The following is an 18637-nucleotide window of genomic DNA, read 5'->3' as shown; positions in this document are numbered from 1 at the left end:
GAACCAGCAGTCCTCGTACAGCCAGAGCACCTCCAGTGGATCCAGAGCCACGGGGCGAGGTCAGAGTGATGACAGGGAGGGATTCCTCAAACACCCAAAGAGAGGTCGGGTGGAAACTTACCTGATGGAGGTGGGTGGTTGTGTGTGTGTGTGTATGTGGAGGGGGTGTGGTATACGTGGCGTGTGTGTATGGTGTATGTGTGTGTCTTAGTGCGTGTCTGTGTCTTCATGTGTGTGCGTGTGTCTGTCTGTGTGTCTTTGTGTATCTGTGTATGTGTGTGTGCGTGTGTGTCTGAAAGTGTACAAGTCTAAGTGTACTGACCATCAACAGTTAATTAACCTGTGGAATGCTTACCACTGAGGAATGTGAGAAGATTATTCGTCCTGTATTTTGAAGCGGTATTCTGAACTGAAAAATATCAAATGGTATTTTAAACTTGATTTGTTATGAACTCAGTATATTGGATAAATGTGCATTGTGTTGTCATATATGCAGGGTACATGCAAGTTATACTGTTGTTTATAATGTTATGCCCTGTATGTTTGGATAAAAAAATTTTCTTAGATATACATGAAAACAGTGTTGAGATATTATTTCAAGCTTTGACAAGATCTAATTAAATAGCAAGAAACAATCTGGGTTTTTTTGGGTTTTTTTGTTTTTTTTCAGGAGCGCCGCTATGTCCACTTCTTCTTTGACAAGTTCTCTGGAAACTGGCTGAGACTTCCCATAGGCTGGGAGCTGCATCATCCCTTGATCCGCAGCATGGTTCAGCACGTTGAGGTCAGTACCAGGGGAGACAAGCTCAGGGGGGTTAACTCATTCAATCCCACTCAAGTGCAATTGCTAGGACGTCAAATTCGTCCATTTCCATGTTCCTACATGTACATAAACTGCAAACAAAGTGAACTAACTTCTACATTACTTCCAGCTTTGTCAACACTTGTCAGTTTGAAGGGAAAAACGGTTGATTTTCAGCATATTTTCTCATTTTTATTGCATCAGAATGGTAGGGAAGCCTGCAGAGGATGTATACTTCCCAGGGTTGGATGGGTTCACCGGAGCCAGGTACTGGTTGGGAGGGTTTTTTTTTTGTTTGTTTTTGTTTTTTTTGGTTTTTTTGCTGCCCCAACATCTGCACCGTTTCAGTGGCATTACTCCCACGCCGCTCATTTAGATTCCCCCATACACGGCCACACCTGGGTTCGTCCATCGCAGTTCCAGCGTCGACAGTCCACAGGGAACCATCGATGTTAGGTCACCAGGAGACCACACACCAGAGGAGACCCTGCACTGCTGCTGAGTCACTTCGGTGGTGTTCAGTGGTGCCTGTTCTGTTTTAACGTACTTAGGACACCACCTACTAAGCCCCCAACTAACGACAATAATGGCTTAGTCGCGGAGCCAGACTGAGTGAGCGTCCCTCCCAGAGTGGAGACCGCCACCACGCCCCTCAAACAACAGCCCCGTGGTCTGGAGGTTTGTGGTTGTCAGGGGAGCAGAGAACTGTTTAATGTCCTTAGGCCGTAATAACACCTTGTGAGGAGCAGGCTAGACTAGGATGAATAGAGACTAGGATGATTAGATATACCAGAAATGTGTCCACACTTTACCAGGGATTGGAACAAGAGGACAGCATGGTTAAAGTACTCCAAATCGTGGAGGTGGTGGAGCAGCCATGCGAGGGAGGTATTTTTAAACACTGTGCATGCCACAGCATCTGAACTGATGTGCCAACACACGCATTCTTTAATTTGTTTTGATGCAGCTTGGTTCCTCCTCTCACACACATATACGTGCATGCGCAGGTGCACACACACACACACACACACATGCCACACTACTCCACACACACACACACGCCACACACATACACACGCATGCGCAGGTGCACACACACACACACATACACACACACACACGCCACACTACACCACACACATACACACTCACACGCGTACACACAAACACACGCATGCACGCTCGTATGCATTCTCATGTGTGCACACACACACATATGCAGATGCACATACGCATGTACATGCACACACACACACATACACATACACACAACCACACACACACATGCTTGCACACGCGCACACAAACACGTACTCACAACACACACACACACACACACACACACACACGTACACACACACACACACACACACACACACACACACACACGCATGCATGCATGCGCGCATGCACAATGGTGTGACACCAGCAAACTGGCTGAGGACTATGGAGCACTCATGAGCATCTCATGTATAAGTCTGTTCAAGGGGTGTCTCTTCTAGTCTGTTTGATTTTTTTTTTTTTCTTGAGCAGCATCATGTAAATACTGATTTTATTGACTCACTTGTGTCTATGTTTTAACCCGGTGTTCGGTTGTCTGTGTGTGTGTGTATGTGTGTGTGTGTGTCTGTGTGTCCATGGTAAACTTTAACATTGACATTTTCTCTGCAAATACTTTCTGAGTTGACACCAAATTAGGCATAAAAATAGGAAGAATTCAGTTCTTTACAGTCATCTTGTTTAAAACAATATTGCACCTCTGGGATGGGCACAAAAAAAAAAAAATTTAAATAAAGCCTAATTATATGCAAACTGCATTTACTGTTATATTTGTATTTTTTGTATTCTCTAAACTTGGCACTTTGATCTGATATTCTGACCCAACAACAAGAGCAGTCATTATTATCATTTTTTGTTCAAACAGGAACTTCTTTTGCTAAGCATGGAAGTTTTATTTATTTTGCAAACGTTTTGATGCAGATAGTAAAAAAGGGAAATTACTCTGTAATTAATGCTAGGGGACTTAATTTGCTTTAAACTGATCTTTCTAATCTTTTTTTTCCTCCAAGGGGGCTTTACCCAAATGGAAAGATCCTGCCGACATCCTGGCCATGCTGCGTGTGTGTAATTATAATCCTGATGAGTGCATCGGGACATACCTTCATCTAGAGGGAGATGGTAAGGTTTTCAGTGTGTCTGTTTGTTGGGTTAATGTTGGTCGTATGACAGTGATTGATGTGGTGTATGTGTGTGTGTGTGTGTCTGTGTGTGTGTATGTGTGTGTGTGTGTGTGTGTGTGCATAATTATAATCCTGATTAATGCATCGGGACATACCTTCATCTAGAGGGAGATTTTAGTGTGTGTTTGTTGGGTTAATGTTGGTCGTATGACAGTGATTGATGTGGTGTGCATGTGTGTGTGTGTGTGTGTGTATGTATGTCTGTGTGTGTGTTTGTGTATGTGTGTGTGTGTGCATAATTATAATCCTTATTAATGCATCGGGACATACCTTCATCTAGAGGGAGTTGGTAAGGTTTTAAGTGTGTGTGTTTATTGGGTTAATGTTGGTCGTATGACAGTGATTGATGTGGTGTGCGTGTGTGTGTGTGTGTCTGTGTGTGTGCATAATTATAATCCTGATTAATGCATCGGGACATACCTTCATCTAGAGGGAGATGGTAAGGTTTTTAGTGTGTGTTTGTTGGGTTAATGTTGGTCGTATGACAGTGATTGATGTGGTGTATGTGTGTGTGTGTGTGTGTATGTGTCTGTGTGTGTGTATGTGTGTGTGTGTGTGTGCATAATTATAATCCTGATTAATGCATCGGGACATACCTTCATCTAGAGGGAGATGGTAAGGTTTTTAGTGTGTGTTTGTTGGGTTAATGTTGGTCGTATGACAGAGGTTGATGTGGTATATGTGTATGTGTATCTGTGTGTGTAATTATAGTCCTTATGAATGCATTGGGACATATCTTCATCTAGAAGGAAGATGGTAAGGTTATCAGTGTGTGTATCTGTTGGGTTAATACTGGTCGTATCATCACTGCGTTCAGTCAAATCCATATACGCTACACCACATCTGTGGTGTGTGTGTTTGTGTGTATGTGTGTGTAACCATAGTCCTGATGAATGTATTGGGAAATATCTTGATCGAGAAGGAGATATAAGGTTTTCAGTGTTTGGGTAAATGTTAATGAATGGACAGTGATTGGCATGTAGTGTGTGTGTGTGTGTGTACTTGTGGGTAACTATAGTGCTAAAAGTGACCAGTGTGTTGTCGATCAGAGTGGCTGGTCCCTCTAAAGTCCACCAAATACAATACAACACAGCACAGCACAGCACAGCACAGCACAGCACAACACAACACAACACAAAATGCTGAAAGTGAGTGGTGTGTTGTTGATCAGAGTGGCTGGTCTCTCCAAAGTCCACCAAGTACAACACAACACAGCACAGCACAGCACAACACAACACAACACAACACAACACAAAGACAAAGCGCTGAAAGTGAGTGGTGTGTTGTCGATCAGAGTGGCTGGTCCCTCCAAAGTCCACCAAGTCCATGTCAGACGGGGAAACGCTGCTGGACTCTCTGAAGGAGAAGGTCAAGGCTCTGGTACGTTGGTTGACCCTGCTGTCACTCACGGTGCCTGCTCAGTGCTGTGGTGCTGCAGCTGCTGGCAGATGTCGTGGACTCTCTCTGGGGATCTTCTTCATGCTTTGTTCTTGTTTCTTTCTTCCTCTGTTTGTCTGTTTTTCATTCCCTTTCGGTAGGGGAAGGGCGGGGGAGGGGGGGGAAGGCATAGGTGGGGGGAGTGGAGGTTCGGGTGTGGGGGTGGAGGGTGGGGGGGTCAGCACACCTATGTACGCAGTGTTCACTCTGATTATACTCGTTGAAGAAACAGAAAAAAAAAGACTGGTATGTTGTGCTGCTTTGTTCTTTCTTTGTCTTTGCTGCACTGTTGTGTTAATTCATTGCATGTCTAAGATTCTAATTGTTATGTCCTGGTTTTGTCAGACACAGAAAGCATTTATAATATTTGTATTTGTATTTCTTTTTATCACAACAGATTTCTCTGTGTGAAATTCGGGCTGCTCTCCCCAGGGAGAGCGCGTCGCTATACTACAGTGCCACCCATTTTTTTGTATTTTTCCCTGCGTGCAGTTTTATTTGTTTTTCCTATCGCAGTGGATTTTTCTACAGAATTTTGCCAGGAACAACCCTGCACACGGGACCTCGGTTTATCGTCTCATCTGAATGACTAGCGTCCAAACCACCACTCAAGGTCTAGTGGAGGGGGAGAAAATATCGGCGGCTGAGCCATGATTTGAATCAGTGCGCTCAGATTCTCTCGCTTCCTAGGTGGACACGTTACCTCTAGGCCATCACTCCATATGTATATGTCTTGCTCTTGTATGTGTCTCTCTCTCTCTCTCTAACATCCATTCATTAGATGTGATAATTTGTGCACCAAATATTTCGATTGTTCGCAAGGTCTGGAACAAGGATGCTCATATCAAGCCCAGCTCTTATTCTCATTAATAAAATGAGCTTGCACATGATGTGTTATCACGGGGTAAACATGGACTACAGTTTCATCCAAACGATTACCAAATTATACTGAAATCTTTATTTTACTATTTGCTGATGATATTGCCCGTATGGCATCCACTGTTTCAGGTTTCCAAAATCAACTGAATGTTCTGCTTAAGTGTGCACAGATAATAAATGCTTGAAAGTGAACCTAGATTAAAACAAAGTTATTGTTTTTCACAAGGGTGGTTACTTAAGAAAGAAAGAAGATTGCTTAGAAGTAGTCAACTCTTACAAATATTTAGGTGTCCTATTATTTTCAGTGAAACATAGTTTTGAAGTTGCTACCAGATTTGAACATGTCATTTGTGCAAAGAAAGCTACCTTCAAAATTTGGAAAACTTTTAGGAAACTTGGATGTTTTTCTCTGAAACAGTTTTTCAAGCTCTTTGATGCTCAGTGTCAGTATCAGTATCAGTAGCTCAAGGAGGCATCACTGCGTTCGGTCAAATCCATATATGCTACAACCACATCTGCCAAGCAGATGCCTGACCAGCAGCGTAACTCAACGCGCTTAGAATCTATCAGTCAGTTATCGGGCAAACGGTACGCCTTGTGGATGATGAATCTTTTTAAAGTTTCCTGTTTAATGATGAACCTCTTCACTGGGATTGAGGGTGTTGTGTGTGTGTGTGTGTGTGTGTGTGTGTGTGTGTGTGTGCAGTTTTAGTGTATGAATTGTGAGAATGTGTATAGGGAATTGAGCTGCATTAGGCAAGATTATGCACAAGAAAAAAATTACATTAAAAAAACTAATTTTAGATATATATATATATATATATATATATATATATATTGTTAATATTATTATTACAGGAGATGGAACTGAAGGATGAAAAAAGACAGCGAATGACAGCAGAAAAACAGGTATGTGGGTTTGGGCGGGGTGGTGGGGGGGAATGTCTGTCTGTCACTGTGTTTATATGTGTGTGTTGTGTAGATTATGTGAGCATTTGCAGTGTATTAATCTGCTTTTTTGTTGTTGTTTGTTTTTTTGCTGCACCATCATCTGCGCCATTTCATTGACCCCCCCCCAAGACTCTCATACCAAGTGTCCCAAACACAGCCACACCTGAACAGGAAACTGTTGGTGTTAGCTCACCAGTGTCGGCAGTCGGCCACAGGCAGGCAGTCATCGATGTAAGGTCATCAGGAGGCCACACCACAGAGGAGACCCTACACTGCTGCTGAGTCACTTTGGTGGTGTTTGGTAGTTGGCTGTTCTGATTTAACTCATGCAGGACCCCACACACTAAGCCCTACCTACTAACCACAATAATTGCATTGAAAAATCGCGTTGTCTCAGAGCAGTACTGAGTGAGCATCCTCCTCCAGAGTGGAGTGGAGACCTCTCCACTCCGCCCCTCCAACATATGCCAGTGCCGTATTCTTGGGAATTGTTCAAGGGAGACAAACGAATAAGTTGTGGTCAGAGTTACCTTGGCTTGATCTTGGGAGTGCAGTTCTGGAATCAGTTCATGGCTGCATGACCAAGTGTGTTCAAGCTGTTGGGATACTTTGAGTGTCTGGAGAGCAGCAGCTGCTTCTCTGTGGCCGCCGGAAAAAGAGGAAGCTAGTCAGGGATACAGAGGGGAGGTAACCTACTTCCGGGAGGTTATTGGCTGTAGCTACTTTCATTTTCTCTGCATAGGCGGATAGTAGTTTGCACAGGACAGGAATCTGACTCCCTGCCGGAGTCTGCACTAGTGGGTCATGGTAAGTATGTTAGATAAATCTAATTTTAGGAAAAAAAATTTCCTGGTTATTTCATTACTCACATGATGAAAGCTAAAAGGCAGCTGTCAGTGGGTTCCAGCCAGTTAGTCGTGGTACGAAAACTCATGACTGTGTTTGTAAAGTGCTTAGAGTTTGGTATTTGACTGAAGATAGGCACTATGTGAGTGTTGATCAGTATTCATATTCGTTGACAGTTTGTGACCTGTGCCGTGTGTGTGTGTGTGTGTGTGAAAGGAATAGAGCAGAATATAATAGAATATTTTATTGTCATAAAACCTTAAGGTTTATAGGACAAAAGAAAACATAACCATGAGCATATTATGAAAAGAAACATTCGTAAACACAATTTCGCCATCCTTGTCTGTGTTTCTCTAAGTAAAATCAGTTCAGTAGGCTTGGCATTTGGATGACGACATATATCGTTTAAGAATCTGTTTCTGTAAATATTGTATTTTACACAATTGTCTAAATGATGGATCGATCTCGTCTTCTCAGCTCTTTCAGGCAGCACACAGTCTTTGCCCTTTCAGCGTATTTTCATACCTGACCTCTGTGTGTGTGTGTGTGCGTGTTGGCAGCTGTCAGAACTACAAGAGAGCTACAGCAGACTGTCGGCAGAGGCTGGCATCGCCAAGACCCAGGTGGAAGCCATGCAGACCTCCAGACCCAAGACCGCTCAGCGCCCAAAGACACCCGTGAGATTTCTTTTGGATGCTTTCTTCTTCTTCTTCATTGTTCATGGGCTGCAATTCCCACGTTCACTCGTATGTACATGAGTGGGCTTTTATGTGCATGACCGTTTTTACCGCACCATGTTGGCACCCATACTCCATTTTCTGGGCTGTGCATGCTGGGTATATTCTTGTTTCCATAACCCGTTGAATGCTGACAGGTATTACAGCATCTTTGACGTACATATTTGATCTTCTGCTTGGGTATACACATGAAGGGGGTTCAGGCACAAGCAGGTCTGCACATATGTTAACCTAGGAGATTGGAATAACCTCCACCCTTTACCCACCAGCCGCCTTTACTAAGATTTGAACCCAGTACCCTCAGATTGAAAGTCCAACGCTTTGACCACTCGACTTTTGCGCCCGTCATTGGATGTTTTCAAAAACATATATATTCAGAGATGCCAACTGTTTTCGCATATTTTGTAACACTGGATCGCAGTTTGTTCCGACCTTATCAGAACAGTTGGCATCTCTGAATATGTTTTTGAAAACATCCAAGATGCACGTACGCACACACGCAGACACACACACACACACACACACACACACACACACACACACGCACATGCACACACATTCACATACTCGCATACAAGGAAACAGCAGCACTTTTTCCATACCCATCAAACAGTAACATTAAAAAGTAAATGATGTTTGCATTAAAAATCAAGTACATTTCACAAACAAATCAACACACACATGCTCACAAATAAACACACACACACACATACACTCTCTCTCTCACACACACACACACACACACACACATACACAAATGTTGTACTGGCATACACACATGCCCGAACACTCTACCCTCCACACACACACACACACACACACACACACACACACACACACACACACACACACACACATATATATATATATATAGGCCTTGATCACCTTTGGAAAAATCAATTCACATTCAGCGTACATAGACTGAAATACGTCGTGTATAAAAAAATTAGAAAATGAATATATCAAATACTGGAAAGATAAAAGAAAAAACATTAAAGCTAAAATTTTACAATACGATTGTAGCAGAGTACAAAACTGAAACCTATCTTTTAAATATATCAGATACAAAACACAGACAAGCTTTAACAAAACTCAGAATAAGCACGCATGACCGAAAGATTGAGAAAGTTAGATATTTAAATATTCCACAAGAAGACAGATTGTGCAACAAGTGTAACATCCTGGAAGACGAAATCCATCTTCTTGATCATTGTATTAAATATAAAACCTTATGGCAACAATTTTAAAAGGATATTCAAAATTCGAATAACACAGGACATATTCCCAGTCAGGTGATGCTAACAGATGATGAATATATACAAACAAGATTGGGAAAATTTGTTTATGAAAGCTGCTGCAATTTACCGCATTAACTGATTGATTCATTGTGTGTTTTTCATTCGTTCATTCATTTACCATTGCACTTGTGTCTTATAAACCTTACGGTTTCATGACAATAAAAACTATTCTATTCTATTCAGTATTCTATTCTATTCTTATTCTATTCACACACACGCATGCACACACATGCACACGAACACACGCATGCACACACACACACACACACCTTTTGGCACAGAACTACGACGGTGCCCTGTTTGATTGTCAACCAGGTAAGCAAGAAACCGCCCACAGCAGCAGAGATGTTTGACCCGGAACAGCTGGAGGCACTGACCAAATCGGCCCAAAGCCTGCACAAGTCACACGCCCATCTTCGCATGACCATCACCTCCCAGTTTGACATCATGAAGCAGCTCATCGCTGAGGTCAGTGACACCCCCCCACTTTTGACTCACTTGCGTAGACAAAGTGAGTTTATGTTATAACCCGGTGTTCAGTTGTCTGTGTGTGTGTGTGTGTCTGTATATATAACTGTGTGTCCGTGGTATACTTTAACATTGCCATTTTCTCTGGAAATACTTTGTTCATCAATACCAAATTTGGCTTAAAAGTCATAGGGAAAAAAAATCTTCACGGTCATACTAATAAGGGTTTGTAAGTCTCCCAAATTAAGTCTGTTTCCAGTATCATTAAAGGTTTATTTCGTTGAGGCCATTTCCGGGATTCTGAAAACACCATATCACCGTATCCCAGTTGCAGTGGCATTGGCGATGCTTAGTGAGTGGACGGCATGACCTCGATTTTCTTATTCGCAATAAAATGAAATACAAATGACAGGCGCAATAGCCGAGTGGTTAAAGCGTTGGACTGTCAATCTGAGGGTCCCGGGTTCGAATCACGGTGACGGCGCCTGGTAGGTAAAGGGTGGAGATTTTTACAATCTCCCAGGTCAACATATGTGCAGACCTGCTAGTGCCTGAACCCCCTTCGTGTGTATATGCAAGCAGAAGATCAAATACGCACATTAAAGATCCTGTAATCCATGTCAACATTCGGTGGGTTATGGAAACAAGAACATACCCAGCATGCACACCCTCGAAAACGGAGTATGGCTGCCTACATGGCGGGGTAAAAACGGTCATACATGTAAAAGCCCACTTGTGTGCATACGAGTGAACGCAGAAGAAGAAGAAGAAATACAAATTCTGGACAGAACATACAGTGACACAGACTACATCATCGACGTGTTTACTGCATATGAATCTTTTAAAGTGGATACTCAGTTAACTAGAATGAACATAAAAGAGAAATTGAATCGACCGTGTCGTACTTTCCTGGCGGGTGTAACTAAACTTGTACATCTAGTTAGATCCAGAGAAAAACGGCTAAATGTTGCTGTGTGATTCCTGCGATAGCCACGTCTCTTTTACTGCGAACTTTAAAGAATTCTTAATTGCCCTTAAAGATTTTTTAAATGCCTGAGATGCACCAAAATAATATGATTTAAACAGGTTTCTCACTTCGATTACTGCAATAGATTCATGGCCCTTAAAAAAGCAGCATGCTTAAATGTTAATTTTTGAACGTCATTTGTGGATCTGCAATAATACAGTGAGTAAGACAATCTCTTCCCACCTGAACATGCCGGGTTTGAATCTGCGCTTAGTCCTTTTTTTTTCTTTTTTTTTTAACCCAAAGCTTTATAATAACAAATACAGAACACATTTTAACGATTAGATTTATTTGACTTTTTGACTCACTTGTGTAAACAAAGTGAGTCTGTGTTTTAACCCGGTGTTCGGTTGTCTGTGTGTGGTTGTGTGTGTGTCCGTGGTAAACTTTAACATTGACATTTTCTCTGCAAATACTTTGTCAGTTGACACCAAATTAGGCATAAAAATAGGAAAAATTCAATTCTTTCCAGTCATCTTGTTTAAAACAATATTGCACCTCTGGGATGGGCACAAAAAAAACAAAAAAAATGAAGCCTAATTATTTGCAAACTGCATTTACTGTTATATTTATATTTTTTGTATTCTCTAAACTTGGCACTTTGATCTGATATTCTGCCCCAACAACAGGAGCAGTCATTATTATCATTTTTTGTTCAAACAGGAACTTCTTTTGCTAAGCATGGAAGTTTTATTTATTTTGCAAACGTTTTGGTGCAGATAGTAAAAAAGGGAAATTACTCTGTAATTAATGCTAGGGGACTTAATTTGCTTTAAACTGATCTTTCTCATCTTAAACATTACATTTTGAAATTATACTCAATACATAAAAAGCTTGGATTTTTTTTTTTTTTTAACTGTATCACAAGTGAGTCTTGAAGGCCTTGCCTCTCTTGTTTTGTTTGTTGTTGTTTGTTTCTTTTCTTTTCTTTTAGATGTAATATTTTAGAAGAACGTTTTTCTTGTCAAACTACTGCTGCCCTGCACCAGTAGCACTTTTTTTGGACAGTGACAAGTTGAGGGGAAGCCGTGGTGGAAAGTGCGTCCAGCCTTCCCGCGGAGGGGCCATCACATTGGCTGGTGGATTCTGTCCTGTCCTCAACGTTTCTACCTTTATTGTTGTAGCTCATTATCTGACTGGATTATGTTTCTTTGATGATTTCAGTATAGAACTCTTATTATGATTTTTGTGGCCTATCCCACAAACCATACTATGTGGGACTACTGAAAAAATTGAGACTTCACAAAAGAAATGATGTAACAAAAAAAAATTTAAGTTTTTGTTTCATTGTATTTATTTATTTATCTATTGCCAATAAAGAAGGCATTTGAAGCACACAAAAAAAGAAAAAAAAAGTGAATGCTCAGTAGAACTTGTAGAGAGGTGGCCCAGTAGTAATGCACTTTGATTATGAAGCAAGTGTCCTCCAGCTTAAATCCCAAAAACAAACAGGAATATATTACTACCCCCCCCCCACCCCCCAACCCCCACCACCACCCATCCTCCAGTTGGACTTGGAGAGTGGTGGTGCTCATTGTGCTGTTCTTTTGGATGAGGTGATAAACTGAGGTCCTGCATGGAGCAGGCACTTTGCGCACATAAAAGAACCCATGGCAACACAAAGTCCTTGGCAAAATTTGGTAGAAAAAACCACATTGAGAGTAAAACAAGTATACTTGCAGAGAGGATAAAAAAGAAAGAAGGAAGAGAGAAAAAAAAAAAAGCGAAAGGGTGTCTCTGCTCTGTGGTGCCACTGTCTCTCTCTCTGTGTGGGGAGAACAGTGTGGAATTTCACTCAGAGAAATCTCTGGTGACAAAAAGTAATGCGGTACCCTGCTCTGTTCAACTCCACACTGTTCTTCTCTTTATTTTTGTGGATGAAGATGGCAGCACAAAGTCAGGTGCAGGGAGGGATACGGCCACACTATGGGCAGGTAGCAACAGACGACAGGTCTCATCTCTTTTTGTGGGATTGACACTTCTGGTTGAGGCCCTGAAGACGCCTCTCCTCAAACACCAGAACTCCCCTTGTGGAGACCATACAATACCTTGCAATACAGAGTACAGAATACTTTATATCATCACCCAAAGAGAACTTAATTTGTGGTGTAAACCGCATGAACAATACACGAAAATTACAGACATTCACTGTATTATTTAGAAGACATAAAAGCTTGAATGTTGACAAAGTAAATTGCACATACAGTAATCACAGTCACAGTCACACATGTACAATAATCACAGTCACACATGTACAATAATCACAGTCACAGTCACACACATGCAGTAATGACAGTGAACATGCAAAATATTTTGAAGACATATGATAAGATACAATGGATATAGTATGATGTAATTTAGATATGTACTGTACAATATGATACAATAGAGTACAAATCAATACAACATTACACAGTACAATGCAGTACAATATCAGTACAATGCAGTACAGTATTACACAGTACAATGCAGTACAGTATTACACAGTACAATGCAGTACAATATTACACAGTACAATATTACACCGTACAATGCAGTACAATATTACACCATACAATGCAGTACAATATCAGTACAATGCAGTACAGTATTACACAGTACAATGCAGTACAATATTACACAGTACAATACAGTTCAGCACAATACTTTACAGACGGCCAGTGCTGTGAGCGACATCAGGAAGTGTGACTCGGGGTCCCAGCTGGAACTGGAGGAGATCCGAGCATTGTACCAGAAAGAGGCTCTCCAACGACGTTTGCTCTACAACCAGGTAACCCTGTTTTGCAAACCTTGTCAGTGATATATTTCACACACCAGCATTATCTATTCAGGATGTGATGATTGGAGGTATTATCAAACTGTCAGTGATTTAGCACACCAGCATGATCAATTCAGGATGACAGGTGCAATAGCCGAGTGGTTAAAGCATTGGACTTTCAGTCTGAGGGTCCCGGGTTCGAATCTCGGTGATGGCACCTGGTGGGTAAAGGGTGGAGATTTTTCTGATCTCCCAGGTCAACATACATGCAGACCTGCTTGTGCCAGAATCCCCTTTGTGTGTATACGCAAGCAGATACAAGCAAATACGTACGTTAAAGATCCTGTAATCCATGTCAACAACATATGAGTGAACATGGGAGTTGCAGCCCACAAACGAAGAAGAAGAAGATCTATTCAGGATGAGATGAGTGGAGCAGTGATGAGCCTTTTAACCCCTTGACTACTGCTGGCGAGTACGCTTGTCAGTGAAGGGCCTTCTCCTCACTGAGATAAGACAGTTTTACAGGTCAGGGTGTCAGTGAAGGGCCTTCTCCTCACTGAGATAAGACAGAGTTTACAGGTCATGATGTCAGTGAAGGGCCTTCTCCTCACTGAGATAAGACAGAGTTTACAGGTCATGATGTCAGTGAAGGGCCTTCTCCTCACTGAGATAAGACAGAGTTTACAGGTCAGGGTGTCAGTGAAGGGCCTTCTCCTCACTGAGATAAGACAGAGTTTACAGGTCAGGGTGTCAGTGAAGGGCCTTCTCCTCACTGAGATAAGACAGAGTTTACAGGTCATGATGTCAGTGAAGGGCCTTCTCCTCACTGAGATAAGACAGAGTTTACAGGTCAGGGTGTCAGTGAAGGGCCTTCTCCTCACTGAGATAAGACAGAGTTTACAGGTCAGGGTGTCAGTGAAGGGCCTTCTCCTCACTGAGATAAGACAGAGTTTACAGGTCATGATGTCAGTGAAGGGCCTTCTCCTCACTGAGATAAGACAGAGTTTACAGGTCAGGGTGTCAGTGAAGGGCCTTCTCCTCACTGAGATAAGACAGAGTTTACAGGTCAGGGTGTCAGTGAAGGGCCTTCTCCTCACTGAGATAAGACAGAGTTTACAGGTCAGGGTGTCAGTGAAGGGCCTTCTCCTCACTGAGATAAGACAGAGTTTACAGGTCAGGGTGTCAGTGAAGGGCTTTCTCCTCACTGAGATAAGACAGAGTTTACAGGTCAGGATGTCAGTGAAGGGCCTTCTCCTCACTGAGATAAGACAGAGTTTTACAGGTCAGGGTGTCAGTGAAGGGCCTTCTCCTCACTGAGATAAGACCGAGTTTACAGGTCAGGATGTCAGTGAAGGGCCTTCTCCTCACTGAGATAAGACCGAGTTTACAGGTCAGGGTGACAGTCACCAGTCTTCATCTTAACTTCATCCTCTTGGGACTGCATTACTTTAGTTCAGAAAAATCAGTGACACCTCTTTAAAGTGCACAAAAAGCAGTAACCGCACTTAAAATTCATGCACCACTGATCTCATCACCCCAAGGTTCAGCAGTCAGGGCGTTAAAAAACTAGTTTGTAATTTACTTGCTCAGAAGTTGATGTTTGTTGTTGTTGTTTACTTCAGCATGAGATGAGCAGAACAATGGCAAATTGAAATACTGCTGTAAGACTTGCTTTTTTTTTTTTTTTAAACCAGCTAGGGATCACTTTTTTGTACACCAACTGGTTAATGCTGTGATTCCGTGTGGAAGGAGGAAGGTGGCAGAATGGTTAAGACGCTTTATCCTTCAGTGTCCGTGAGGGTGTGGGTTGAATCCTGGTCCCGCCCTTTCTCCCAGCTTTGACTGGAAAATCAAACTGAGCGTCTCATCATTCAGATGAGACAAAAAAAAACACACAAAAAAAAACCCCAAGGTCCCAAAAGCAACACACACTTGGCACACTGAAATGAAAAACCTCATGGCAACATCAGTTTGTCTGTTGGCAAAATCCTGTAGAAGAAATCCACTCTGATGGGTATACAAATATATATGCATGTACCGTGAAGTTCGGTCTATCTATAAGCCACAACTTTTTACCCCAGCTTCAACCTCTGCGGCTTATACAATGATGTGGCTTATTTTAAAGATCCCGGGAGTGTCACGTTCTCGTCTATTCTTAGCTGCCCTTCAACTCACCAAAATCATGATTTCTGTCCATGAATTTTTGGATGAGCTTCAGGATAGTGTGCTAACTGTTCATGTTTTATAAATCAAATCCGCACACATTAAAGCCTTCAGATCAGCATTCAGTTCTACTCTGCTCAAGCGTACACCCTCATCATGCCAAAAACGTGACGTTATGCCTATGATGCAGCCTTCAAATCGAAGGCGATCGACCTAGCAGATGACAGTGCAAGTGACGAACCAGCAGCAACCTCCGCCTTCATGTTCATGAAGTGAAAGCGAGGCTGAAGTTAGTGACAAAATGTCGGAGGAAGCTGTGCTGGTTCTCTTCAGCTTGGACACTGAAGACGAAGATTTTAGTGGATTCATTGAGCAGGATGACGTTGAATAAATGTGACTATCCCTAAATTATGGATCTTATTTTCATTGTGTTTATTTATTATTTTTTTGTGGCACTAGCAGTATTTTCACTTGCTTTTCTTTGTGTTGTTCCTGCTTGTGTTTATTTCATAACCTACAGTATCGACAGCTTTTCTGTAGTATCAGTATGTGTTCCGGTACCGGAAATAAGTGCGGCTTATAAACCGATGCGGCTTATGTATGTATAAAGTTCAATTTTTTCCAAAATTTAGTAGGTGCGGCTTATATACCAGTGCGCTCAATAGACCGAACTTTACGGTACTCAAGGCCTGACTAGAGCGTTGTGGGTTATGCTGCTTGTCAGGCATTTGCCCTGGCAGATGTGTTGTGTATACAGATTTGTCCTGAGCTCTTTGACGCCTGCTTGAGAAGTGTATGTATATAAAGAATGATAATAATTATAACGATAATGATAATGGATACTTGTTTCAAGCCTTCTTCCTTATGAGGGAGCTGAAAGTGATTTACAATAAGCTTTATACATGTATGACATTATTTACAAAAGGGACTGATGATAATAATGATTGTAACAACAACAAAAAACAGCACTAATGATATTGATTTAACACACAAAAATCACAAACTTACAAAAGGAATGATGATAATAATGACTGTAACAACAACAAAAACAGCACTGATGATATTGATTTAACACACAGAAATCACAAAACATATTCAAAGTCTATGTATTACATTATTACACACACACACACACACACACACACACACATACATACACACACACACACACACACCAGCAACCCAACGTCCCTCACACCTTTACGTTATAATACCCCGATATCCGCTCTTTCTCAAAATCACCATATGCAATAAAAACACACAAAAAAGAACAACAACAACAATGACAATGACAAAAACTCACACACGCACACACTGAAAGTGAAAGTAGGAAGTTCCCTGTGCCAGCTCCAAGAACTGCGGGGCAACATCCGGGTGTTCTGTCGGCCCCGCAAAGACACACGCTGCGGCAGCTGCCTCAAGTTCCCCTCGGAGCAGGACATCACGGTCACCAACAACGACGGCGGCAAAAAGACCTTCAGTTTCGACAAGGTCTACACCACGGAATCCTCGCAGGAAGAGGTAAGGTAGCTGTTCAGTGGCCTTGGTCTGTCCTACAGATTTTATTTAAAAAAATTTCTTTTTTTTTTCTTTTTCTTTTTTGTCTTTAACCTCGTTCATTCATTATTTAGTTGAACGTCTTTTTACTGAAACTGATATTAGACGAGGGCAGGAAACAAATTGAGGGGGGGGGAAGAAATTACTGTGTAGGTATGCGAGTAAGTGAAAGTGTGTGTGTGTGTGCGCGCACGTGTGTGTGTATGTGTGTTACATACAGAAAATGATTGATTTAAGTTTTGTTAGGAAAAAAAAAGAAGCATAAAATCTTTCTAATGAAAAACTAACAACTATAACAGTGAACCAACTGGACTGTTTAACAAGGATTTGAAAAAGTTATACATCTATGTGTGTGTGTGTGTGTGTGTGTGCATGCGTGCATGTGTTCATGTGCGTGTGTGTGTGTTGTTGACAGCGGGGGATATATTATGAAAGTACAGACGTTTCACGTAGTCCCCAAACCTGAAAGGCCCCCCATCGTCATTCATCTTCATGTTTAAATGTTGAAACTAAAATGTCCAAAATGCTGGGTTACCAAAACAAAAAGCACGCTAAAAAGCAGTCTGGTTTATTTTAGTGACAGGTATTCCAAGACATAAACCCCATCATCATTTACCTCTGTGAAAATATTTCAAGACACAAAACAAAAAACACACACAAAAAAAAACAGTTTGATTTGTTTTAGTGACAGGTATTCCAAGACACAAACCCCATCATCTTTTACCTCTGTGAAAATATTTCAAGACACAAAACAAAAAACACACACACAAAAAAACAGTTTGATTTGTTTTAGTGACAGGTATTCCAAGACACAAACCCCAACATCATTTGCTTCGGTAACAGGTATTCCAAGACACAAACCCCATCATCATATGTTTCGGTGACAGGTATTCCAAGACACAAACCCCATCATCATTTGTTTCGGTGACAGGTATTCCAAGACGCAAACCCCAACATCATTTGTTTCGGTGACAGGTATTCCAAGACGCAAACCCCAACATCATTTGTTTCGGTGACAGGTATTCCAAGACACAAACGCCAACATCATTTGTTTTGGTGACAGGTATTCCAAGACACAAACCCCAACATCATTTGTTTGGGTAACAGGTATTCCAAGACACAAACGCCATCATCATTTGTTTCGGTGACAGTTATTCCAAGACACAAACCCCATCATCATTTGTTTCGGTGACAGTTATTCCAAGACTTAAACCCCATTATCATTTGTTGTGGTGACAGGTATTCCAAGACACAAACCCCATCATCATTTGTTCCGGTGACAGGTATTCCAAGACACAAACCCCATCATCATTTGTTTGGGTGACAGGTATTCCAAGACGCAAACCCCAACATCATTTGTTTCAGTGACAGGTATTCCAAGACACAAACCCCAACATCATTTGTTTCGGTGACAGGTATTCCAAGACACAAACCCCATCATCATTTGTTTCGGTGACAGGTATTCCAAGAC

At 41.7% G+C, this 18637-nt stretch overlaps 1 protein-coding gene across 1 annotated transcript in view; it reads left to right on the top strand.

Moving 5' to 3' along the window:
• Nucleotides 1-18637, top strand: part of LOC143284568 (uncharacterized) — an 82476-nt gene that overhangs the window by 48654 nt on the left and 15185 nt on the right. Inside the window, exons 6-14 of the mRNA XM_076591359.1 lie at nucleotides 2-130; nucleotides 671-784; nucleotides 2872-2980; nucleotides 4337-4422; nucleotides 6217-6267; nucleotides 7716-7832; nucleotides 9506-9658; nucleotides 13339-13455; nucleotides 16957-17130. Coding sequence (XP_076447474.1) covers nucleotides 2-130; nucleotides 671-784; nucleotides 2872-2980; nucleotides 4337-4422; nucleotides 6217-6267; nucleotides 7716-7832; nucleotides 9506-9658; nucleotides 13339-13455; nucleotides 16957-17130 — 1050 coding nt within the window. The remainder of the gene's footprint in view (nucleotide 1; nucleotides 131-670; nucleotides 785-2871; nucleotides 2981-4336; nucleotides 4423-6216; nucleotides 6268-7715; nucleotides 7833-9505; nucleotides 9659-13338; nucleotides 13456-16956; nucleotides 17131-18637) is intronic.

This window comes from Babylonia areolata, chromosome 8 (assembly GCF_041734735.1).
Source record: "Babylonia areolata isolate BAREFJ2019XMU chromosome 8, ASM4173473v1, whole genome shotgun sequence".
Taxonomy (NCBI): domain Eukaryota; kingdom Metazoa; phylum Mollusca; class Gastropoda; order Neogastropoda; family Buccinidae; genus Babylonia; species Babylonia areolata.
This window is presented reverse-complemented; position numbering and strand designations above follow the sequence as displayed.